Below are 25930 nucleotides of genomic sequence, written 5' to 3'. Positions count from 1 at the left end.
CATGTTGATCAAATCTTTCAGCTTTTGTTTGAGAAAGCCTTAATTTCTGCTACAACACGTTTGAAGGATATTTTCACTGCATATACAATTCTAGGATACAACTTTTCTTCCTTCAGCACTTTAAATATGTCATATCACTCTCTCCTGGACTGTAAGGTTTCCATCGAAAAGTCTGCTGCCAGACATACTGGAGCTCAGTTGTATGGTTTTTGTTTGTTTTTGGAGACAGGGTCTCTCTCTGTCCCCCAGGTTGGAGCGTAGGGGTATAATCACAGCTCACTACAGCCTCAACCTCCTGTGCTCAAGTGATTCTCCCACCTCAGATTACAGAACAGCTGGGACTACAGGCGTATGCCACCACACCCGACTAATTTTTAAATTTCTTTACAGAGATGAAGTCTCATCATGTTGCCCATGCTGGTCTCGAACTCCCAGGCTCAAGCAATCCTCCCACCTAAAGCTTTCCAAAGGGTTGGGATCCCAGGCACAAGCCACTATACCTGACTCCATTGTATGTTATTTGGTTCTTTTGCTTGCTTCTTTTAGGATCCTTTTTTATCCTTGACCTTTGGGAGTTTCATGATTAAATGCCTTGAGGTAGTCTTCCTTGGGTTATATCTGCTTTGTATTCTACAACCTTTACTTGAATTGATACCTTTCTCTAGGTTTAAGAAGTTCTCTGCTATTATAACCCTTTGAATGAACTTTCTACTCCTATCACTCTCTCTACCTGTCTTTAAGGCCAATAACTCTTAGCTATGCCCTTTTGAGGCTATTTTATAGACCTTGTAGGTGTACTTCATTCTTTTTTTTTGTCTCCTCTGATTGTATATTTTCAAACAGCCTGTCTTCAAGCTTACTAATTCTTCTGCTTGATCAATTTTGCTGTTAGATTCTGATGCATTTGTATGTTAATTGTATTTTTCAACTCCTGAATTTCTACTTGATTCTTTTAAATGATTTCAATCTCTTTGTTAAATTTATCTGATATAATTCTGAATTCCTTCTCTATTATTTTGAATTTCTTTCAATTTCCTCAAAATGGCTATTTTGAATTCTCTGTCTGAAAGGTCACATATCTCTGTCTATCCAGGATTGGTCCCTGGTACCTTATTTAGTTTGTTTGGTGAGCTCATATATTCCTCAATGGTTTTGATGCTTACAAATGTTTATCGGTGTCTGGGCATTTTAAGAGTTAAGTATTTACTGTAGTCTTTGTGGTCTGGGCTTGTTTGTACCCATATTTCTAGGGAAAGAATTCCAGTTATTTGAAGAAGCTTGGGTGTTGTGATCTAAGTTTTTGGTCATTGCAGCCATACCTGCATTAGGGAGTAACCCAAGCCCAGTAACACTGTGGCTCTTGCAGACTGGTAGAGGTGCCACCTTGGTAGTCTTGGATAAGATCCAGAGAATTCTCTGAATTACCAGGCAAAGACTTTTGCTCTCTTCCCTTACTTTCTCCCAAACAAACACAGCCTCTCTGTGCTGAGCTGCCTGGAGCTGTGGAAGGGATGTGTGTGTATGCGTGACACAAGCACTGTGGCTGCCACCACCACTGGGACTGCGCTGGGTCAGACTTGAAGCCAGCACAGCACTGGGTCTCACCCAACAACCGTGGTAACCACTGCCTGGGTATGGCCTGTGTTCATTCAAGGCCCTAGGGCTCTGCAATTAACCAGGCTTGAGTCCTTCCCTTCAGAGTGGTGAGTTCCCCTGCTCCCAAGTGCATCAAGAGATGCTGTCCAGGAGCCAGGGCCTGGAGTCAGAAACCTTAGGAACCTACTCGGTGCTCTGTTCTACTGAGGATGAGCTGGCACCCAAGCCACAAGACAAAGTCCTTTCCCACTCTTCCTTCCCCTTTCACAAGCAGGCCCTGGCAACCTTTCTGTCTCTCTGAGTTTGTCTATTCTGGACATTTCATATAAATGGAATCATATAATATGTGGACTTTTGCATCTAGTTCACTGAGATTTTATGGTTAACAAAATCATAGGAATAATAAAATCAGCCCTAGTATGCAGGGTCTTTTGCTTTGTGTATTCACTTTTATTCTAACTGAGCTACTTCCACTCTGATTACCTCACTCAAAAGTGGTTTCTAATTCTGCTGTTACTCCTTTGATATTGATGATACAGCATTTCACTGAGCTCTTGAAACATTTTTGATAAACTCTTATGTGAACACCTTTTGTTAGTTTGTCTATTTAGAAATGACTTGAATGTGAGCGTTCAAAGAAAAATTATTAGGTTGAGTTTGCCATCCAGCATCTAGAATTTTACGTTTGACATTCTAACACATATTGCTAACCTTGGTCTACAGAGGCAACCCAAGTTACCCAACATGCTTGGAATTCAAGTTGTCCTGAGCCAAAGGAGCAGACAGCCTCACCCAAGAAGAGTTGGGCAAAAAAAAGAATAAAAGGAAGACCCTAAGAAATACTAATATCAAAGAGATTGTTTAAGAGTAAGACCAGTAAAGATGACTGAAAAGAAGCCGCAAGGCACACAGAAGGAAACCCTAAAAAAACAATTTGACACAACTGTTCCCAGTAAGTAAAAATACAACTCATGCAAAAGCCAGAAAGTGGAAAGGGTACACGAGGAAAGGAATTATCCCAGTGGTTCACTTTACTGATGGTGATAGGATCTCTTAATATAACCTAGATTTCTTTCACCAAAAGTAAAGTAGGTCTCTATTTTAGGACCACTTACTTCTGAAGTAGAAAAGATAAAGACATCTGGAAGAATTTCCAAATGTTAGAAAATTAAAGTATTCTCATCTATAATTTATATTCTATTAAATCATTTCCCTAGATCCTAAGGGAGTCGAAAGATAGGAATTGTAACCTTGGCTCTATTACTGTTTCACCAGGGACAACTACAGTATTCTTCTAGTTATTCAGTTTCCTAATCTGTAAAATAGGGAAGTTGAGTTAGATAATTCCTAAAGCCCCTTTCAGCTCTGGAATCCTAAGATTATATATAAGTTAGCTACATGAAAACTTATTTAAGGGATGAATACTATTAAATACCCAAAAAATTAATACAAGGAAGAGATCATACATACATAAGTCAAAGGAAAAAATTATAACTCAAATATCAGAGAAATCTAAGAAATGAAGTTCCTAGATCTATTTAAATAAAAAATAGCCATCACCCTCTAAAGGGTAAATGTATCACCAAATTAGAATCTTTTCTTAGCAGTAACATTTACTGGAGAGCAGTAGGAATTTATTTTTTAGAAGAGACAACATCATCTGAAAAACAGACCAGCAAGAAGAATAAGACACTTGTTCATCTGTATTTCTGTGACTTTTCTCACTTGGTATTATTTGCAACTGTATTTTTCTGTCTGGCAGCAGTGCCAACTTCAGTATGAATCATATATTATTTTTATCATGTTGATTACATATGTTCACCAGTTTAGTTGTCCATATATGCTTGGTGTGGTTTGCAAATACTCAGTGACAAAATCCAGAGCATAGCATTTTCACAGAAAGTGTTTACTGTGAAATTTCTCTTTAGAAGTTTGCTTTTCTTTACAGCTTTGATCCATATGACATCCACATTCCTACATTTCAAATAATAGCTTTCACTTAAATTAATAAAATGTTTCACTTTGATACAACATGACTACAGTAGGATGTGGTGGTTCTACAGAGGACCTCGTTTTCTTATGTGATTAGAGATTTGGTCAAATTTGACATCTGCTAAAATTTTCCAAACTATGTTTCTTCAGTTTTACGGTGACTTAGTACTTACATTCTGTTATTCATCAACACTTCACAGAAATACTTGATTTGTCTGAATGAATTAAAAAACCCACAACTGAAGAAAATCAGAAAAACCTGGTTTTAAATATCAAAAGATCCTGAATGAGAAATATTTCTACAGGCCACAGTAAGTAAGTTATTGATCACTGTACGTCTTTGCAGGATGAAAATTGTTGCAAGATTGGACATAAGAAAATAAACTTACTGGTAAATATCTTTCCTAAGGACAGATCTGCCAAGGGGATTGTCAGCCTGGGGAGCCATGGCAACAGAGCCAATCTTCAAAACCACGGTGTCTTCTTTTGCTGCCTGATTAACTGTAACAAAAGAAGGAGATTCATGAATACACTGTGGATCTGTACATAACTTTATGCATAAGGAGAAATCTTTGAGGGAATGGAATACAGACACTTTAAGAGCAATACATAAGAAAAAGTAAAATGAAAAAAATCATGTTTAAAATAAAAATATTTGATTCTTTTAACTCTGTTCATACCCATTAAGTGGTTTCCTGTTAAAATACACAATTAAAATAGCAAAGAAAAAACAAACAACTCCACTCCCAACTTAAAAATTATAATATTAAATATATATAAGTAATATTGAAGACAAATGTTTATCTAACTTCACAATCTGTGTCTTTCTCCTAAATGATTTTCAGCTTTGGGTTCTTAATACTTCATTGTTGTCTACAAATATATTGAAGGATATTACAAAGTCAGTGACAAATTCTCAAAGCCATTTAAATTTACATGCTAAATAACAGTTAAATACAACACACACACACAAACATAAAGTATATCACTTTAAGCTCCAAAATGTCAGAAAATCCAAAAGAAACATGATGACTGCCACATTGAAGATGGAAAACACCAACTATTTAATATGGAAGAACGTATCAACCTGTTATTCCAGATAACTTTTTAATTTTAATAACTTCTACTGTAAAATTGCTTTAGAAATTGGCATCCCAGACCCCTTTAAAAGTTCTACCTCCTAATGACATCTAAAACTATGATAAATAATCCCAGAAAACAAAAAAAGGTAAAAGGATGTATCTGTTCTAATTCTTTTCTTTGTATTAAATAAAATGATATTTGACTATATGCTCTGATTTAGGGCTGAAGTTCAGCACCTTTTCCACAACTCGCCAGTAAATTCAATGTCTTTTCTAAGGACTGTTTGGGATGAATAGGAGAAATTAACGGCCCCATTCATTACATTTACATTTTACTCTCTATTCTCCAACAGATGATTCTACTATAGTAGCTGTATAAACACTGTTTAAAAAGTGCTAACAATATACAACTTTCTAGGTCTTGAAGTAAACGTATATTAAAACTTATAATTTCTCTCAAGGAACTACCATCTGCCAAAAATAGAACAGAAAAAGACCTAAGAAATATCCTGAACAGAACCTGCCTACAAAGGCATACAATCCATATTTCCCAAACTGTGGTGCCCAAAGAATGCAAAAGCTACAAGATTATTTCCAGCTGTATTTCCAGTATATTATTTCAGTCTATTATTTTCAGTATATTCAGTATATTTCAGTATATTTTCAGTATATTATTTCAGTATACTTGGTATGGTCTGATTCAGATTAGTCCAAGGAAAGACAGTCAGAATTAAGAAAATCAGAAAAAAGTTAGAAGAATAAGATATTCAGTGAGAGAAATAAGGAACCAGAATAAGATAACCATGAAGGGAGCAGGGTAAGGCAAAATAGTAGGAAGGTGGGAGAAGTGACAGCAAAAGGAGAAAGAAAAAGAGATGATCTATCATAACAAATATTAGCATGTGGATGTCACAGTAAAGACAGTATTTTTACAATTCCATAGCAAAAGATCAAATAGAAAACTACTTCTCATGCAGCTGCACTATTTTCAAATAACTTAGAGGGTTGGTTTGATTATAGGTCCTTATAATATGAACATTGTTTACATTTTACAGATCTTGCATTTTATGCCAAGCTTATCAAATAGTTCCATGTGGGTAAAACCTCTGATTAAGCAGCAGGCATCAATTAAATCAATAAATAGTAAGCCTGGAGAATAGACCATACCACAAAAGTGCAATTAGTGTATTTGCTAACCGTTCTTCCAGGCTACAGATACTACCCACCATATGAAAGTCTGAAATGTAACAGAAACATTGCAGTAAATGAGGTACATATGGAGGAGAAATGACGTACTTGGTGTTACATACAAAGCCAGATCCAAGAACAGAATTCTGTTTCTGTTAGGGCCAAAAGTGTTCTCATTAGATTATACTGACTGCTATAATAAAAAAATGAACATGTAATGCAGATCATTCATAAACTAGATTAAAATAAATAATTTGATTATAGAAATTATTCAGCTTATCAAAATATATCGAGATGTAAGAAAAAACAAAAAAATGTATTTATACATGAAAGTGCCTTGAGTCATTTCTTCAGCTACTTTATTGCCGCAAAAAAATCAGCTTCTCTTTTTTGGCTTATTTCACCTGTATTTAATGGTTGGACCATATGAGGAAACGTTCCTTCTAGAAATATTTTCAACATGAAAATTAATGCCTTCCTTCCTTGCTTTAACTCTATTTTTAAAAATTGAGCCTCATGAGGAACTACTCATTCTGGACATGCTAGATTTTAAGAAGTTCTCTATTGTGAAATAAAAAGATTAAGCTGGAAGTCAAACACCTGTAGATTTAGAATCCTGATAGTAACTGCACATAATGTAAACAATATCCAGGTTTAAAAGCCGATTTTCACTATTATTGTTCTAAATAAAATATTGGAATGTTAAATATATTTTTTATCATAAACTGAAATGTAGACATGATTAAAGAGTCTTACATTAATGTAGCATATATTATAAGTCTGAAAGATTTCATCTTTTCTCGGGGCAAGAGAGTGTATACACATGTATGTACAGATGTATGAATGTACATCTGTATGTGGCATATGGAAAGGCTATAAACAACTCTGAAATCAGGAGTTTGTATCAGTAACCAAAAGCTTGAATAAAGACCAGAATCTTCATGCAATTGTCAGATAACATAAGAATGTTGCTTACAACGAACTTTTCTTAATTCCAACCTGAATAAAAGTGTTTTGGATACTTCAACTTTCATTTAAGATTCTCAATATAAACTCAATTTAGTAAAACATTTGAAGTCTCAAAAGTATTTGAAATTGCCACTGTGTAATATTATGCTTTTATAAAGCCAAAACTGTTGTGACAGCTTTCAATAAAAGTTTTTAATTAGTTATTGCCATACTGGCAGTTGAAGACAAAAGTTTCAATAAATATGTAACCAATGACCACTATGCATATTAATAGAAAGTTTAGTTGTATTTAGTTTACCACTCATCTTTGACACAGATTACTTATTCAGTGACAGGCACGACTGCTCTGTGATATTTTTATAATAAAGTTTCTGCTGAAAAGAATGCTGTAGCAAGAGTTAGTTATTCTTTCACACTCATCAAAACAACTTACATATACTTTTTTTTTTTTTTTTTTTTTGAGACACGGTCTCCTCCTGTCACCCAGGCTGGAGTTTGGTGGTGTGATCACAACTCACTGAAACCTTGACCTCCTGGACTCAATTTCTTCTTCCACCTCAGCCTCCTGAGTAGCTGGGACTACAGGCACAGGCCACTATGCCCAGCTAATTTTTATATTTTTTGTAGGATAGAGTTTCGCCATGTAGCCCAGGCTAGTCTCAAACTCCTGGGCTCAAGCTATATGCCTGCTTTGGCCTTCCAAAGTGCTGGTATTACAGGCATGAGCCACCATGCCTGGCCTACATTTTTAATTTAATTAATCTGATAATCATCTTATTCAAACTTTCTTGTAAAGGTTTTCTAGAATAAAATGAATAGTATACTCTTGACTCCAACTTACTAGAGTCATTGATGATATTTATTTCTAATGAAATTCCTCATTCAATCATGATTTCCACAGTCCGCATTACAGCTTTTAACATGTATTAAATGGACACATCCAATCTCCCATATAAAACATAATGTAAGAATTATCTATACTTTAAAATGGTGAATTTGTTATATGAATTTTACCACAATGAAAATTTTTTCTTTGACCTTTTCATGGGTAAATTACGATTATTTAAATTAAGAGTAGCAAAGAAGAAAGATAAAGTATTAAAAAAATTAATATAATGTGTCAAAATCCGAAACTTTGGCATGCATTTTGTATTTGTATTCTTAGCTTAGGCACACAGTCTGGCTATTTATAACACCTCAGATACATAGAGATGCAGGTACAATTATAAAGATACAGATATATGCACAGATATAGAGACGCAAAGGCAGAACACAAAAAAGTAAAGATATGAGCAATGCATATGCCAGACAAAAGGATTAATACACAAAAAAGTATTAATAAGGAAAAGATATGCAACTCCTTAAAAAACACTGTACTTTTCACTAATGAGACCTACAAAAGGCTAAAAATAACCTCTGCTAGGGTAAGAGTAAGAAATAGCAGCCATTTAGGAAGGTAATTTGACATCTCTTACTATTTTAAAGGTATGGAATCCTTTGATCTAGCAATCCTTTTGCTGGTAATTTATTCTACAGATACATACATCCAGGCCACACAAAAAAATACCACTAAAAAGTTGTTTGTTGCTAAAAATATGCATATCTGCAAAGGATTACACTTAACCTGAAAGTCCACAGAAAGACAAAAGAAATTATGTTTTCCAAAGACAACTATAACAACCTTCCCCCATCTCATATACTCTTATTCAAAGTGACCTTAGGAAGTACCTAGGCACATGAATTCTGAAATTATATGTTAAAACCCCACCACAGCCACCACCAAAAAAAGAAAAAGCAGCAGCAGCAGCAGAAGAAGAAGTGGAAGCAGAAGCAGCAGCAGTAGCAGCTTTAAAAATAAGATGGCAGAAGTCTGGAAATATTTCTGCAATTAAAATTAGTTGAAGGATTTTCCCAGTTGAAGCAACTCAATAGGAAACAACAAAACTGTGTGATATGTAGTATTAATGTTTATAACACAATAAGCCCAAAACAAAAACATATAAACAAACAAAAAAAGCCCCACAGAAAATAAAGTTGTTCTTTTTTTCCCTCACCTTTCTTAAATAGAATGAATTGTAATCTTTTTGTCACAAATATATCAGTGAAACAGAACCTGTTTCATTAAACCTTTGGTAAGTGTAACAGAAAATAAAGCTAGAGTTAAACAATGAACTTCAGACTTCTGCCTCACCACAGAGCTGCTCAGGTGCTCAGCACACAGCTGCTGCTATGCTAAGCATGAGCTCCGTTTGCTCTTCTTGTTGACTAAACTATGCCTGCATATTGGCATTGTTCGGAAAATACCACAAATTGTACTCTAACCCACAAGGGCTTTCAAGAAGTTTGGTGGTTCCTCAAAAACAGAATTCCAAACAGAATTACCATGGGACCTAAAAATTCCACTCTTAGGTGTACACCCCAAAAGAAGTGAAAACAGGGCCTCCAACAGAAACTTCCATGCCAGTGTTCATAGCAGTATTACTCACATTAACCAAAAAAAAGGGTGGAAATGACCCAACTGCCCGATAGATTAATTAATAAACAAAATGTGGTATATCCATACAAAACAATATTATTCAGTTATAGCAAGGAATGAAGTTCTGATATGTGCAGCAACTTGGATGAGCCTTGAAAACATTATGCTAAGTAAAGTGAGCCAGACACAAAAGGATAAACATTGTATAATTCCACTTACATGAAATTTCTAGAGTAGGAAAATTTATAGAGACAGAAAATAGATTAGAGGTTACCAGAGGATGAGGGTAGCTATTACTTAATGGATACAGAGCTTTTGTTTGGGGTGACAAATACATTTGGAAATAGTGGTGATGGTTTCACAACATTGTGAGTGTAATTATTGTCACTGAATTATATACTTAAAATGATTAAAGTAGAAAATTTGTTATATATATTTTACCACAATAAAAAAGAGAGAAAAAAAAAGGTTTCCAAATTAACAATGAAAACTATTTACATTTATAGGCAAATTTTGCCTTAGGAGGAAATATTTATCACTATAAATAAGACCCCTCTAGTGAAGACCACCTAAAGGCTATGACGAACACTGACATGGATGGTGAAAGTAAGTCAGTCATGGAGGTTTCTCTCACGGATATTGCCACAAAAATTTGAGTCAAAGGAGCTCTGCAATGAAGATCTAATTGCAATGAAAGAGCAATTTACTGTAAAAATATTTCCTCACTAACAAATACCAAAGATTTTCAGATGCTTTCAGGACATGAGATAGATAAGGTATTATAAGACAAATGAGAAAATTTTGAATATAGATCATATGCCCACATTGAGGAGCCGCTATGTCTGATTCAGAAAGATTTACCAGTATATACATTATTAAATACCCATTTTAAAAGTCTCAGCCCGGCTGGTCAAAGATGCAGAAAAACAGCACACTGATATTGTATCATATTCTTGGTCAAGTTTTAAAACGTAATAAGTAGGCACTGAATCATACACATTTGGTTTGTTTTTAAAAATTTAAACTTGTTACTGAAATTGATATTTTATGGTGTAAAATGGGTTTTCAAGAAGGAAACCCTAAATTAAAACAGTGTAGGGAATAATATGGGATAAATGACTAAATGTAGTGTCCATTATACAATTATTATTCAGATACCATTACATCATAAAATGTGAGAATCATTTATAAATCATGAACATTTCTTTATTACTAAAAAAGTCTACCAATCAGGTAAGTTGCTTTACTTCCTTTTCTGTCTCTATGGCCTCTCACTATTTCCTCAGCTTTTTTCACAGAGATTCTCCCTGTATTTTTGTATACCTCATACCAACCTCTCACCTCTAACACCATATTATTTCTTATGTTTCAATGAAATTTTGGCCTTCCCAAATGTTTACATTAAACTGAAAATAATTTTACAATTAAGGAATGGGGAACATAAAACAAACACTTCAAGAAATATTCAGAAAATCATAAAAGCCTACTAACATATTTTAAATGAAATACAGGAACTCACAAGTTAGAAAAATGAATATTTTATACCAATCAGAGAGGTATTTGTGGAAAACAATATCCTTGTATAAAAACTATACTTAGAATTTTTTATATTATATAGTATAAAACTTTCTTATTTTTATCTAGAGATAAAACTTCTGTAATTTTATTTTAATAAAATAGATACTGTAACATTATGGTTTTTGGTTTTTTTTTTTCCCTCGAGATGGAGTCTTGCTCTGTCACCCAGGCTAGAGTGCAGTGGCAGTATCTCGGCTCACTGCAACCTCTACCTCCTGGGTTCAAGCAGTTATCCCACCTCAGCCTCCCAAGTAGCTGGGATTACAGGTGCGTGCCACCACGCCTGGCTAATTATTTTGTATTTTTAGTAGAGACGGGGTTTCACCATGTTGGCCAGGCTGGTCTCGAACTACTGACCTCGTGATCTGACCGCCTCGGCCTTCCAAAGTGTTGTGATTACAGGCATGAGCCACTGCACCCGGCCCATGGTCTTTATTAAATGTAATGAACTACCCCAAATTCTTCTCCCAAATCACTGATAAATTTGGTGTAATAAAGACAATCTACTGTTTTCATGGTGTTTTCCTCCCATTCTCAGTTGTAATGCCAAAAACAGTTTGATAATCTCCCCGATCTTTTGTGTCTGTGTCTCTTCCAAGGTTGAGAACAAATGTTATTATAACTGAAACTATGATCCTCAGGGAATTACCTGTGTAAAAATGTAGATTTCTGTTTTCTAACCTATGTAACCTTAATGTAAATTACACTATCTAAAATTTCATTAGGTGCTCCTATATAACAAGGAAAAAGCATAAACGTCATTACCTTTGCAATGAATATACAGCTTCTTACTTTTCTGCTTAGTGAGTTGTTTATCACTTGTAATTGGTCGATAAAGACTAACTCTTATTCATAACCATCCATGTGTTTCTACAAACTATCTGAACAGATGAAAACAATTGTATACTACTGTCAGAATATAGGATATTCAGAGAATAGTAATTTCACATCTCAAAGTAATCAATTTGAAGATCACTTCTAAGAAAAATTAGACATAAAAAGTAGAAACTGGCTTGTATTAAGAATCTGTGAGTATAATACATTGAATTTAGTTCTAGACACCTTGGTAATTAAGGACTATAAGGTTCTACAAATATTTTATTACAAAAATGATATGCCAAGTAGCTGGGGCTACAGGTGTGCACCACCATATTGGGCTAGTATCTTATTTTTGTACATATGGGGTCTCACTATGTTGCCCAGGCTGGTCGGAAACTCCTGGGCTCCAGTGATCCTCCTACCTTGGCTTCTCAAAGTGTTAGGATTACAGGCATGAGCCACTGTGCCTGACCTTGTTTTTAAACAAAATTTTAGTTCTATTAGATATATAGAACCCAATATTTGAGTTCAGTAAAACAAATGTCACAAAGTATATATATGCTTTACTGGCAAAAGCCTTGAAGAAAAAAAATCCTCATATTTCTTATCCTACTAACAAAGTCAGATACTTACATAGTATTCTGATGTATTTCCTAATGATTTATAGAATATCTATATTTCTTCTCTATAAAATATACCAAACCGCAAAGCACAACCAACTGCTCATATTTTTTAAAAGAAACAAAAAACCCCAGAAAACTAAGGTCTCTAGAAGAAAATTATTTAAAATCAGACCAAAAAAAAAATCAGAAGACAATACCTTCAACAGTTGGCTGCATTTCTTCTGTTTTTGGCATAAAAATTCTGATTACACTTGTGTTGATATAAATCAAAGGTAAATTGCGGGATGTCAGTGTATGGGTCCTCATGGGCTGACCAGGAGATTTTGTTTTCTCTTTTTGGGTCTTTGGTAGTTTTGCTTGAAATATACTTGCAATGGCATTAAGTAAAGGAAAATAAAGAACAATATCAAAAGCTTGTGCTGAAAGAAGAATTTCATGAAGAAAATGAGGAGAACCATCCATTAAGCCTTCAGATAACTTATGAAAACTTCTTCGCTCATTTCTTGATGTTAACTTGTGACGGACATTTTTTGTTACAGCTTTTGTGTATGTCAGAGAGAGGAATCCATGCTGCTGATGAGTGCCATCTAGAAGTTTTGTAGTTGTCTGTTCCAGAAAAAGGAAATCAAAATACACAGTTCATTAAAAACATTTTTTAAAAAATTGGAAAGAAGAAAATGATCTCAGTGAGTATTTTTACCTGTTGGTCTTACCCTACACTTCTTAATAAACACATGACTGATCAATTCTGCAGATGGGGACAAAAAACTTCTAAGATGGTTTGAATCACTGAACTAAAGATTGGAATCCTGAGTTCCAGTTCTAGATCTTGAGGAAGGTAATTAATCTTTTTGTGGCTATTTCTGTGACTTCTGCATTTTCTGTAACATTAAGAATTTGGGGCTGGGGTGTAGTAGCTCATGTCTGTAATCCCAACACTTTGGGAGGCTAAGGTGGGCAGATAACTTGAGGCCAGGAGTTCGAGACCAGCCTGGCCAACATGGTGAAATCCCGTCTCTACTAAAAATACAAAAAATTAGCCAGATGTGGTGGTGTGGTAGTACATGCCTGTAATCCCAGTTGCTCGGGAGGCTGAGGCACAAGAATCGCTTCAACCCAGGAGGCAGAGGCTGCAGTGAGCCGAGATTGAGCCACTGCACTCTAGCCTGGGCAACAAAGTGACACTCTGTCTCAAACAAAAAAACTAGGTTGGAAAAGACTATCTTGATTTTATCTTTTCATTTCATGAAAATTTTTCATTATGAGTACTAAGAGGCTGTAATAAAAAGTATCACAGGTCACAGAAAGGTTATTTACTCAGGTGAAATTGAAATAACCACATTATATATTTTTATTTGAGACCAAATCTAAACAGGCCAGATGATTACCTTCACTAGATAGGATATAACAGTTGTGGAAATGGAGTTTTTCCTTCAATAATTTGGCTCATTTATACAAAGACAGAGCCTATAAAAGAAGCCTCATTGATACCATGCTTTGATAACTGAACTAAACAGTTACTGCATATTTAAACAGTAATGTGACGCAACAATATAACATTTGTCTTTCAGAACTTGCCTATTATCAATAGCTAACATATTGTTTATAAAATCTAATTATCACTATCCTGTAACTCATAATCTTTGCATATACTACTATATTAGTACACATATAACATTTAACTGAGAGTAAAATAATTATCATAACTTCAATATTTTTGCTAAACTATCTCAATTAGCCCTCCTATTCAAATTGCATACTATAAACAAGTTATAGTAAAACAGTATGCTTTTAAAGAAGTAAAGTAAAACGTATACTTTCGTATTCCTCAACATACAAAAGAATATCACTTGAAAAAAATCTTCCTCAACCAATTAACAGACATGAAATATTGTTTTGGAAATTACTCAGCACAGAATTAGAGGAGAACTGTTATATTCCACATTCCCTGCCCCTCTTTCCAACACCTGAAAAAGTTAGTAGGGTCCAAAGAGGGGATTTTTAAGAGGAGAAGTGAACTGGAACAAAGCAAAAAGAAGAAAATATATTCACATAAACAGAAAATAAAAGAGAGATAGGAAAGCTGTAATGAGTCTGAGCCTATATTATCCCATCACTCCTAAATTTCTTTTGCTTCCATTTTCTTCCTCTTATTTTGTTGCCTATCACCCACTGACGTGGTGAGAGGAAAAAATATGCAATTCAGTTACCACTGTTGAGTTTGCTTTTAATTTAGACTTTATAATGAAGGAAGATAAGAAAATAAATTATCTTCATTTTTTTTTTAATTGACCATTAAAAAAACCCCGGAAAGTAAGCATTAAATAGTTGTGCAATATAATCATCTTTCCCCATAACAGCCTGCTCTCAAAGCATTTTTCACTGTTCCCAACATTTTCACTAATTCTCCTCTGACTCCCCTTCTTTTTTATTTCTGCACTCAAAACAAAAAGATGCATAGTAAAGCAGGAAAAGTGCTACCAGTTTTATTACCATGTTGCTGGACAATGAGCAATAATGGATGGAGACGAATTGTTAAGGTATATCCCCAGTGGAAGAGGCCACAGTGATCACAGTGATGTTGTTTGTTCTAAGTGTCTAAACTGGGGAGAGGGTTAGTACTGACCACTAATCTAAAAAATCTAATTCATAATAAATCTTTATTAATAGCAACATTTGAATCCTGGAAAGAGTATAAAAGGTATTTCAATGTATAAATGTTTTAATTCGGAAAAATATTTTAAACACGTGGAATGTAAGCATATTTGAAAGGTAAGCTACATGAAGAAAGGGTGCTGTTTTTTTTTAACTGCTGCATTCCTAACTCCCTTACAATAAGGGAAAAAATGAACACTAGTTGAGGTAATATAAGTATCACTTTTCATACAGTAATAATACTTTATACTATTCAAATGTCAAAAAACACTAAGAAACTTTTTAAATGGCATTTAATTTATACATTTAGAAAGAATTTCTGAAGAACATTAATGATAAATTTAGGGTTTCTTTATGAATATTTGTTAAAATTATTAAGAATGTTTTTCATAGACTCTAATGAACATTCAAAGAGAGGAAAATAAATCTAAACACTTCCTCTAACGCAAAAGCCACATTTTTTTCCCTGCACTAATGATTAGAGACTATTGCTAGTAAAAGCTCAAAATAAAATCAGAACATATCACTTGCTATGCAAATATACTATTAAACATTAAATTTAAGAACAAAGTTAACTTTAAGAATATCAGTTAAAAGAATTAGCTTAAGAACATATCTAGATATGTTGTACCATTAGAAAAGGCAAGGTTCTAAACTTCTAAAAGTCACTGATATAGCCTTGTGTTCATCTACCTAGTCAATGACAGAAATGCAATCTTGTTCAGATTCAAGAAGGTCCCACACAAGTTACTTTGAATTAGTTGTAAGAAAACAATGGCATAATAATAGAAAAAAAAATTAAAAAGCAATCTTATTAAGAATCATTAGAGGAATGACAAAAGCAGTATTGGTCAACTCTTGATCATTCAATACATGCACAATTTTAAAAAATATATTGAATGTACTACTTTGATTTCCTTATATTGATGATAAAATTAGTCTGTACTCATGCAAGTGACCCAGAAACAGGTTATAGTGGAAAAGCAGTTCTACAATTTTAAATTACATTATACTTCATTTATAAAGTTTATGATATAGAGGAAAACACAAATCAAGAGTTGACTCTATGAATCATTCCATTCCTTCTCTGGGTTCCTGTTAATGGGAGTCGTGTAGCATAATTTAAAAGTAATTTCTTACAGAAGGAAAGAAGCCAGAGCAATTACTGAAAGGGTCCTGCTTGCTGATGGGTCGAACCAACAAGGTGCGTCTGTTCAGCTTGTCAGTACAGGAAAGGAAGACACCTCCACATTGCCCCAAAGACCAACACTCTTCCCCAAGGCTTGAGGTGATGGACAGGAGCAAAGAAGGTGAAAAGACAAAAAGCAATAAAAGCCATAAGCAAAAAAAAAATCTGGATAGTTTTAAATTCTCCTCAAGTTTGCATAAATTTCGATTTGAGCAACTGCTAGGTATGGCCTCTGCCTGGACCATCTTCTGCAAAAGCAATGTTAATGAAAGTAAACAAAAAATAATTGCTTTTAGTATAAAATTACAACTTCTAGTTTATGGTAAAGAACAATCCAGCATGAACTCACATAAGAATTGGGAAACAATTCCAAAAAGTCAACATAATAGTACACTAAAGATAAAGTATATTAACAAAAGCAAGCCTACCTTTGCCTTTTTGATAAATTAATTTTTATAACAGGAAGATGGTTACAAAACAAGAGCAGCTTCAAAGAATAAATAGCTTTAAATTTATATGTAATTTTGAAGAAACAGGTTAATAAGAAGTTATTCTGAACTCAAATTCTTGTAACCATTAGTCCTATTTTATTAAATAACAAAGATAAACAGTTTAAAGTATATTTTCAAAAATCATAATAACTAAATGGGTCTCACCACAGATTTTTCTTTGCATTGTAGAAATACTCCTTCAAAATGTCCTGACTGCCAACCTTCCCCTGGCCTGGAAAACATAAGTTCACCTTATCTGTTCTCTTCAATTTTTCTGAGTTAAGAAATTGAACATATATAACTATTTCAAATACATCTAAAGTTCACAACACTGCATTGAACTAAAACATAAATCTGACAATGCAATCAATAGAACAATTTACATTAGCACCACACTCTGATAGTTCTGCATAAGAACATTTGTCTTCATGGTAAATTATATATTTATTTGGCTGATTATTTACTTCCATCTCCTCCACAAGAGTAACATCTATGTTTATTTTTCTTTTTTAAAGATGGGGCCTTGCTCTGTTGCCCAGGCTGGAGTGCAATGGCACAATCATAGCTCACTGTAACCTTGAACTCCTGGGCTCAAGCAATCCACCCACCTTAGCCTCCCCAGCAGCTGGAACTACAGGCATACACCACCATGCCCAGCTACTTTTTGTGTGTATATGGTGATGGGGTCTCGCCATCTTGTCCCAGCTGGTCTCAAACTCCTGGGCTCAAGCAATCCCCCTGCCTTGGCCTCCCAAAGTGCTGGGATCACAGGTGTGAGCCACCATGCCAGGCTATTTTTCTTAAACACTACATCCCCAGTACTCATTTAGCATAGCACTTGGTGCATACCACACACACAACAAACATATATTTTTAATAAATTAATAAATTATCTGAATATTTATAATTTATAAAAATTTAGCAGTAAAGTCAGGGATAAAGTACAACATAATACATAATATTCATGACATTAAAAATTATTTCAGCTAAAATATTGTACTATCACTTGCAAAGATCATTTTTATACAGATACATACCATTTCAAAGGAACTAAAGAGTTGAACATTCTATGATCAAAAGCCAATTAATAATTCACTGTTTAGTATGACAAAAATAATTATCATATGATTGGTAAGTTAATACTATTAGAAGAAGTCCTAACACATATCCAGCAAAATATTTTTATCCCATAATTGTGACAGATTTGATAATTATTGACAGACAATATGATATATGCAATAATGGATAAAAATTCAAACACTTTTAATGTAGAACTAGGAACTTGGAAAATTAAAAATAATTTTTTAGAGTATGTAATACATCAATATATGTACAGAAACATAAAGGTGCTTCTGGTGGCACACAATAAAAAATTGTTAAATAAATAAATGAAAGAAATGGATTTTAAGGCTGTTTCTAAGCCAAAAACTACAAAATTGAAAATATGATGCTATTTAAAATATTTTTGAAAAACATTTGTTTTTCAAAACAATTTTTATGGCATGTGAATTTTAGCTCAATTACAAAAAGAAGCATCACTGTACTACTACTATAAAGCCAAAAAAAAAAGGCATTTGTATTTTTGTTTCAGAAAAATTTATGATAAAACCTGTAGAGAGCTTTGTGAAAACATCTGAAAACTTTTTTACTAATGTTACTATTACAAGCCATGCATATTTGCATGTAATTATACTTTTGATAGAAATTTATTATGCCAGAAACAATGGTTCTAGGAACATCCACCATATACATAATAATCATCTGTGAGATGAGAGTCATCAAAGTGCTTAGGAAATGAGCTATTGCTCCATCTCAGTGCATGATTATACTGGTATAGAGAATGAATGGGAATTATACAGCAAAAATCAAAGCCATCAACTATGTTGCAGGCATCTAAGCAAATATAAAATACAGAAAATAAATTATGTAAGATTATTAGTAAAAGTAGCTTATTTCATTTAATATGGCAATGTATATATTTATGAACAGATTTGTCATCTTATAAAACAAAATTTTATTATACTCCATACATGGACAAATACGAAATAAAATTAACCAATATATCTGTTAAGAACCCTCTTTGAGAATAAGTACAGGCATACCTCGGTTTTATGGGCTTTGCTTTATTGCATAGTGCAGATATTACATTTTACCCAAATTGAAGGTCTACGGCAGCCTTACATTGAGTAAGTCCATCAGCACCATTTTTTCCAACAATATATGCTGACTTCCAGTCTCTGCGTCACATATTGGTAATTCTTACAATATTTCAAACTTTTTCATTATTATTATACAGATATATGGTGACCTGTGATCAGTGATTTTTGACGTTATCATCATAACCATTTCAGGACATCATGAACAGTGCCCAAATAAGACACAAACTTAATTGATCAATGCTGCGTGTTTTCTGATTGCTCCACCGACCCTACTATTTCCCATCTTTCTCCCTCACCTCAGGTCTGCCTTTTCCTTGAAACATAACAATATTGAAATGAAGCCAATCAATAACCCTACAATGGCCTCTTAAGTGTTCCAGTGAAAGAAGAGTTGCAAATCTCTCACTTTAAATAAAAATCTAAAAATGATTAAGCTTACTGAGGAAGGCATATCAAAAGCCGAGATAAGCAGAAAACAAAGCTTCTTGTGCCAAGTTGTGAATGCAAAGGAAGATTCTTGAAGAAAATTAAAAGTGCTACTCCAGAGAACTCGCAAATGATAAGAAAGTGAAACAATCTTATTGCTGATAGGCAGAAAGTCTGAGTGGTCTGGGTAGAGGATCAAACCAGCCACACCATTCTGTTAAATCCAGAGCAAGACCCTAACTCTCTTCAATTCTAGAAATTGAGAGAGGTAAGAAAGCTGCAGAAGTTAAGTTTGAAGCTAGCAGAAGTTAGTTCATGAGGCTTAAGGAAAAAAACCATCTCTATAATATTAATGTGCAACATGAAGCAACAAATGCTGATGGATAAGTGGCAGCAAGTTATACAAAAGATGTAGCTCAGTTCACTGATGAAGGTGGCTACACTAACAGATTTTCAATGTAGACAAAACAGTCTTCTCTTGGAAGAAGATGCCATCTAAGACTGATAGACAGAGGAGAAGTCAATGCCTGGGTTTAAAGCTTCGAAAGACAGGCTGACTCTCTTGTTAGAGGTGAATGCAGCCGGTGAAGTTGAAGATAACGATCATTTACCATTCTGAAAATCCTAGGGCCCTTAAGAATTATGTTAAATCTACTCTTCTCCTGTGCTCTACACGTGGGAATAACTAAGCTTGGATGATAGCACATCTGTTTACAGCATGGTCTCCTGAATATTTTAAGCCCTTTGTTGAGAATGGCTGCTTGTTTAGAAAACAAAATCCTTTGAAAATATTACTGTTCATTGACAATACACCTGGTTACCAAAAAGTTCTAATGGAGATACACAAGGAGATGAATGTTGTCTTCATGCCTGCTAACATCCATTCTTCAGCTCATGGATCAAGTAGTAATTCTGACTTACAAGTCTTATTACTTAAGAAATACATTCTGTAAGGCCACAGTGTGTTAGTCCATTTTGCATTGCTATAAAGGAGTTCCTGAGGCTGGGTAATTTATAAAGGAAAGAGGTTTATTTGGCTCATGGTTTTGCAGGCTGTACAAGCATGGCACTATCATCTAGTGGCTTCTGGTGAGGCCTCAGGAAGCTTTTACTCATGGAAGAAGGCAAAGCAGAACAGGTGTGTCACATGGTAAGAGAGTGAGCAAGAGAAAGCGGGGAGGTGCTATGCTCTTTTTAAACAACCAGCTCTTGCATGAACTAAGAAATCGAGAGCTTCACTTGTTACCGTGGGGAGGCACCAAGTCATACATGAGAGATCCTCCCCTATGACCCAAATATCTCCCACCAGACCCAAGCTCTGACACTGGGGATCACATTTCTACATGAGATTTGGAAGGGACATATATCCAAACTGTATCAGATAGTGCTGCTTCTGAAGGTTCTAGGCAAACTAAATTGAAACACCTTCTGTAATAGATTCGCCACTGTCGACAACATTAAGAACATTCGTGATTCATGGGAGGAGGTAAAAATATCAACATTAACAGACGTTTGTAAGAAGTTGATTCCAGCCCTCATTGGTGACTTTGAGGGTTTCAAGACCTCAGTGGAGGAAGTAATGGTAGATGTGGTGAAAACAATGTGAGAACTAGAAATAGGAGTGGAGTCTAAAGATGGGGCTGAATTGCTACCATCTCATGATGAAACTTGAATGGATGAGGAGTTGCTTCTTATGAATAAGCAAAGAAAGTGGTTTCTGGAGATGGAAACTACTCCTGGGGAAGATGCTGGGAACATTGTTGAAATGACAACAAACGATTCAGAATATTCCATAATCTCATTTTTTACAGCAGCAGCAGCAAAGTTTGAGAGGACTGACTCTAATTTTGAAAGAAATTCTGTTGTGGGTAAAATGCCACCAAACAGCATTGCATGCTACAGAGAAATTCTTCATAAAGAAAGATTCAATTCATATGGCAAACTACATTATTGACTTATTTTAAGAAATTGCCACAGCTACCCTAACCTTCAGCAACCACCACCCGATCAGTCAGCAGCCATCAACATCAAGACAAGACCCTCCATTAGCAACAAGATGATGACTCATTGAGTGCTCAGATGATCATTAGCACATTTTAGCAATAAAGTATTTTTAAATTAAGGTATGTACATTTTAAAATACATAATGCTATTATACACTTCACAGACTACAGTGTAGTGTACACACACACCTTTATATACACTGAGAAACCAAACAATTTGTGTCACTTGCTTTATTGAAATATTCACTTTATTGGAGTAGTCTGGAACCAAACTCCCAAAATGTCCAAGGTATGCCTGTATAATATTTATTTTAATAGCTAGCCAAATTAAAATAGAAAAACTCTTATAGCAACTTTGTTCAAAGAAAAATACAGATTTTCTTATATTCATTATTCATTATTTACCTGCTTCTATAGTGATCAATATTGAAACTCTCTATTTTACATTTCACTTTGGTATATACATCCTGGACATCTATGGAAGCACTGAGATCTTCTAGTTCACAGACCATACAAACCTCTGCAATAAGAAACAAACAGTAATATCAATACAGTCTTCACAATTAATATTAAAACTTTCCATTTTACATTTCACGTTGACATATGCATGCTGGATATGTACAGAGGCACTGAGATCACAAAAGCTTCTAGAATAATAAGCAAATCAGCACAGGTCTTTCGATTAAGATAAGACATTTATTTCAAGAAAGGGGAAAGCCCAGTTAATGTCGGGAGTGTTATATTTGATACCAGTCAAGGATTTTCCCAATAATTTTAGTGACAATAGTATAATGTATCAATATGACCACTGAGGAAAATTCCTTATGGTCTTTTAGATGAATTTTAATACAAACAGGACAAAATTTATGTATTACAAAGTCAAGGAAAATATATACACATAAACCTTTAATGTTAATAAGATTCAACATTTCAGCACTGCAACTAGAAACTCCTTGAATTAGGTTTAATAATACTTATTTAATTATAAATGACAATAAATTATGTTTAATATGTCTTCCAAAATAGCGTTTAATATTTGCCCTTTTCAGTAAAGAAGAAAAGCAATCCAGGTTGGGCACGGTGGCTCACGCCTGTAATCCCAGCATTTTGGGAGGTCGAGGTGGGCGGATCACCTGAGTTCAGGAGTTCAAGACCAGACTGACAAACATGGAGAAACCTCTGTCTCTACTGAAAATACAAAATTAGCTTGGCGTGGTGGCGCATGCCTGTAATCTCAGCTACTCGGGAGGTTGAGGCAGGAGAATCGCTTGAACCCGGGAGGCAGAGGTTGCAGTGAGCCAAGGTCATGCCACTGAACTTCAGCCTGGGCAACAAGAGCAAAACTCCGTCTCAAAAAAAAAAAAAAAAAAAAGGAAAAGAAGAAGAAAAGCAATCCTGTACCTGTGCCTTTATTTTCAGGATCTGGAGCAAAGAGCTTTACAGTAACTTTGGGAAGCACCCACTGCATCCATAAACTAACACGTCCACTGGTTCCGCCAATATTACTTGTAGTTTGTTCCAAGGTGACAGAATCTGAGAATGGTGAGTCCTCACCTGCTTGTATAGAATCTCCCTGGGATGAGGAGAAAAAAAAAAAATCTTATTTTGTAACATAAACAAAAAAAATTCAAATTATAAATTAAAATCAGCAATTATTATTTGTAACTTTTTCACATCTTATATGCAAATGATAATCACATAAACGTTAATACTAATACATAATGCTTATATGTAAACATATATTCTCAAATGGTTTTTGTTAGAAAGCACATGCATGTTTCCAGCTTCCTCTAAAAATAGGTAAGATCTAGAAAAGGTTAAGATTAAACCATTGAGTATGTTCCTACAGAGTAGAGTCTGCAAGCTACAGTTAAGGGGCTAATCTGTCTGTATTGGGGAATAAAGTTTTACTAGATCACAGCCACCTCCATTCATGTATTGACTGCATATGATTTCTTTTCAGCAGAGTTGAGTAGTTGCTATAGAGAAGCTATGATCTACAAAGTCAAAGGTATTTACTAACTGGCCCTTTACAGAAAAATATTTGTCTACCCCTTCTATAGAGTATTTATAATGGAATCTAGAATAACTATAGAAAAGTGATTATCAGTTTAAGAAACAGCAAAATATTAATCATGCCTTGCATGTTAATTAAGGAGACATTAAAAATTAGTAGATTTGACAATATAATTTTTTAAATGTTTTATATGGTTAAATGTTTCTTAGCGGAATACAGCATAAGCTTATCTGATTCAACAAATACATACTGAACTCTGAATATGTATAAGGTCCTAAATTCAGTGCTAACGAACTTGCTGTCAAAGGCTTGTTGGTTTGTTTTTGGTCTTTTAAGCAGCTTTTAGTAGGCCAGAATAAAATAAACCCTTTTATTTAAAGTTGAACTGGAGTTGAATAGCTTCAGTCTCAAATGCGGAAGAGATGCTGCAATCATTGACATGTTGAGTTCTTTCAGGATTAGCTATGAATATGGGGTTCCTAAAATCCCAAACTTTGCTGTCCATTTAAAACTTGCAAACAAAACTTGCAAGTTTAAACCCATATACTCTGAAAACTGATCAAACACAATATAACATTCTTATTTGTTTAAAAGATATATATGTATTTACATATCAGTTATAGATACTTAGTTAAGCTTAGTCTGTCAGGCAGTATGGTGTACTGGGTTAAGGAATTCAGATGCCAGTCATGTGATTTTAGGCAAGTAGTTTAACTTTTCAGAGTCTGTTTACTTCTCTGTAAAATGGTTATTATAATGATATTTATCTCTTACAGTTAAGATTAAATAGCAATATGAACGTGAATGAAGTATATACACATAGAAATATTTCATAAATTATAGGTATAATTATCATTATCAAGTTGAACTGATGCTTAAGAAATTGTTCACTCACATTCTCACAGAATTTGGTCCCTCTATTGCCTTTCTCATTTTCTCATCTTTCTAACTTCAGACACGTTTTCTTTTGCTGTATATCCTCAACCTCCAATAGTTTATTGTTGCTTTGAATGTCTCAAACAAAAATGTTAATTTCCTATGCTAACGAGTCATGACCAGTAGTCAACTGTCAAAACAAAACACCCCTTAAAATTTAAACAAAGACAATATAATATGATCAGTATTCCATTTTCTATAGACAGGTTGTCAGAGCAGAAGCTACTAATCTCTAAACACTTAAAAGCAGGAATGATCATTAAAATCCTATACAAAACAAACCAAAGCCCCGGCTCTCATTATCACAGACGTGCCATCTAGACCAAGGTATATTCAGTTCCTACATGAGGCTTTTACTTTAACTTCATTGTTTTATAACATCTTTCAGTCAGAAGAAAATTCAATTTCCCTGCAACCTCAGAAGGAGGCCAAATGGGGAAGATTTTCACAGCATGACAGGCTGTGTTTATTGCAAGAACACTTAGGCACCAAGCATAGCAAAGTAACAGTGTTCTGGGATTTACTACTAGAGAAAATTATAGAGTTAAACCTGAAGACAGTATAGTTACTCTTTGTCCCAAATACATCAAACAAAGCAAATAGCTCACTGTTTGTGGGGTTTTCATATAAATGCTTTTACAAAATAAGTAGTTCTAAATCTGCTACAACAGAAATTCCCACAACTTGAGAAGCTATAAAAAAATCAGGTTTTTGGTTAGCTGTCTAATGTAACACAACATCTAATAAAAAGCACAAACTAATTCCAGATAAGGATGCTTATTAAATAAAAGGCAAGATAATATAGCCTTTCTTGATGGATAGGTTTTTAGAGTAGAAGTATGCCTAAATTAAATCCTCCCTCCAGCAGACAGAAGAACATCATATTCCAAGAACGGAGAACTGAGAGAAAACAGCCTCTCAAATCAATAAGACTTCAATTTTTAACACTACTTGGTATACTTGCTAAGAAAACTGGCTGCAAAATTAGTAAGCACTCCTCAGTAAAAGCTTTGCTCTACTTCCTCACGCAGTTTCAATTTTCATTTTGGATTTACAACATTTTGTTTGGCATTGTTAAACATGTTTGTGCATTAATTTTCTGCTCTGTTTCCAAATCTGTTGTGAAAATCAGGCCAGAAATGGAGATGCTGAACTATTTTCCCATACGTCCTTAGGCCAAGTTCTAAAATAAACAGTTCAATTCTTTGACCATTTTGTTGCAAATTGACCAAATACTAAGTTTATTTTCCTAGGTGAATTTATCTTTGTTCATTTGGAAGAGCAAACACTTTATAGCCCTTCATCCTTGGCCTGCTTCAGAGCTTAAGGATGACCATAGTTTTGGCCCCATTGCTACTTTCTCTTATCAAAATAACTCCTGCGTTCTTGTTCAATCACAAAACTTCCCAAAGGGCTAAACACTTCGACCACTGGTTGTACTTAAGTCAACAGTAACAAGTGGCCTGCTTTGGTCTCAACTACCTGTGCTCCCACTATTTCAATGCAAGAGTGGGAAAAAATTAAGTGTTTTAAGCTCAGTACTTAATCTTCAAACTCATATTTCCCACTTTACCATGACTCAGACTGAAACACAGGAAGCTGGAGCTATATGTGCACAAAAGTACAGTGCTGCCTATCAACATGTCAGCATGAAAAGAAGTATGTAATCATAAAGTATAAATCATCTAAGGATCATATAAACAAATACTTCCATTTAATACAAACAATTGT

The 25930-nt window shown here is 34.5% G+C and overlaps 1 protein-coding gene across 1 annotated transcript in view; it reads right to left on the bottom strand.

The window, feature by feature from the left end:
• The window catches only part of VPS13B (vacuolar protein sorting 13 homolog B), an 858817-nt gene that overhangs the window by 369723 nt on the left and 463164 nt on the right, over nucleotides 1–25930 (bottom strand). The window contains exons 24-28 of the mRNA XM_025394335.1: nucleotides 22648–22819; nucleotides 21652–21766; nucleotides 16824–16890; nucleotides 12521–12929; nucleotides 3978–4089 (exon numbers count right to left, since the gene is read on the bottom strand). Coding sequence (XP_025250120.1) covers nucleotides 3978–4089; nucleotides 12521–12929; nucleotides 16824–16890; nucleotides 21652–21766; nucleotides 22648–22819 — 875 coding nt within the window. The remainder of the gene's footprint in view (nucleotides 1–3977; nucleotides 4090–12520; nucleotides 12930–16823; nucleotides 16891–21651; nucleotides 21767–22647; nucleotides 22820–25930) is intronic.

The sequence above is a fragment of the Theropithecus gelada genome, chromosome 8 (genome assembly GCF_003255815.1).
Source record: "Theropithecus gelada isolate Dixy chromosome 8, Tgel_1.0, whole genome shotgun sequence".
Lineage (NCBI taxonomy): Eukaryota > Metazoa > Chordata > Mammalia > Primates > Cercopithecidae > Theropithecus > Theropithecus gelada.
Note: the sequence above shows the minus strand (reverse complement) of the source record. Positions and strands in the feature narration are given on the sequence as shown.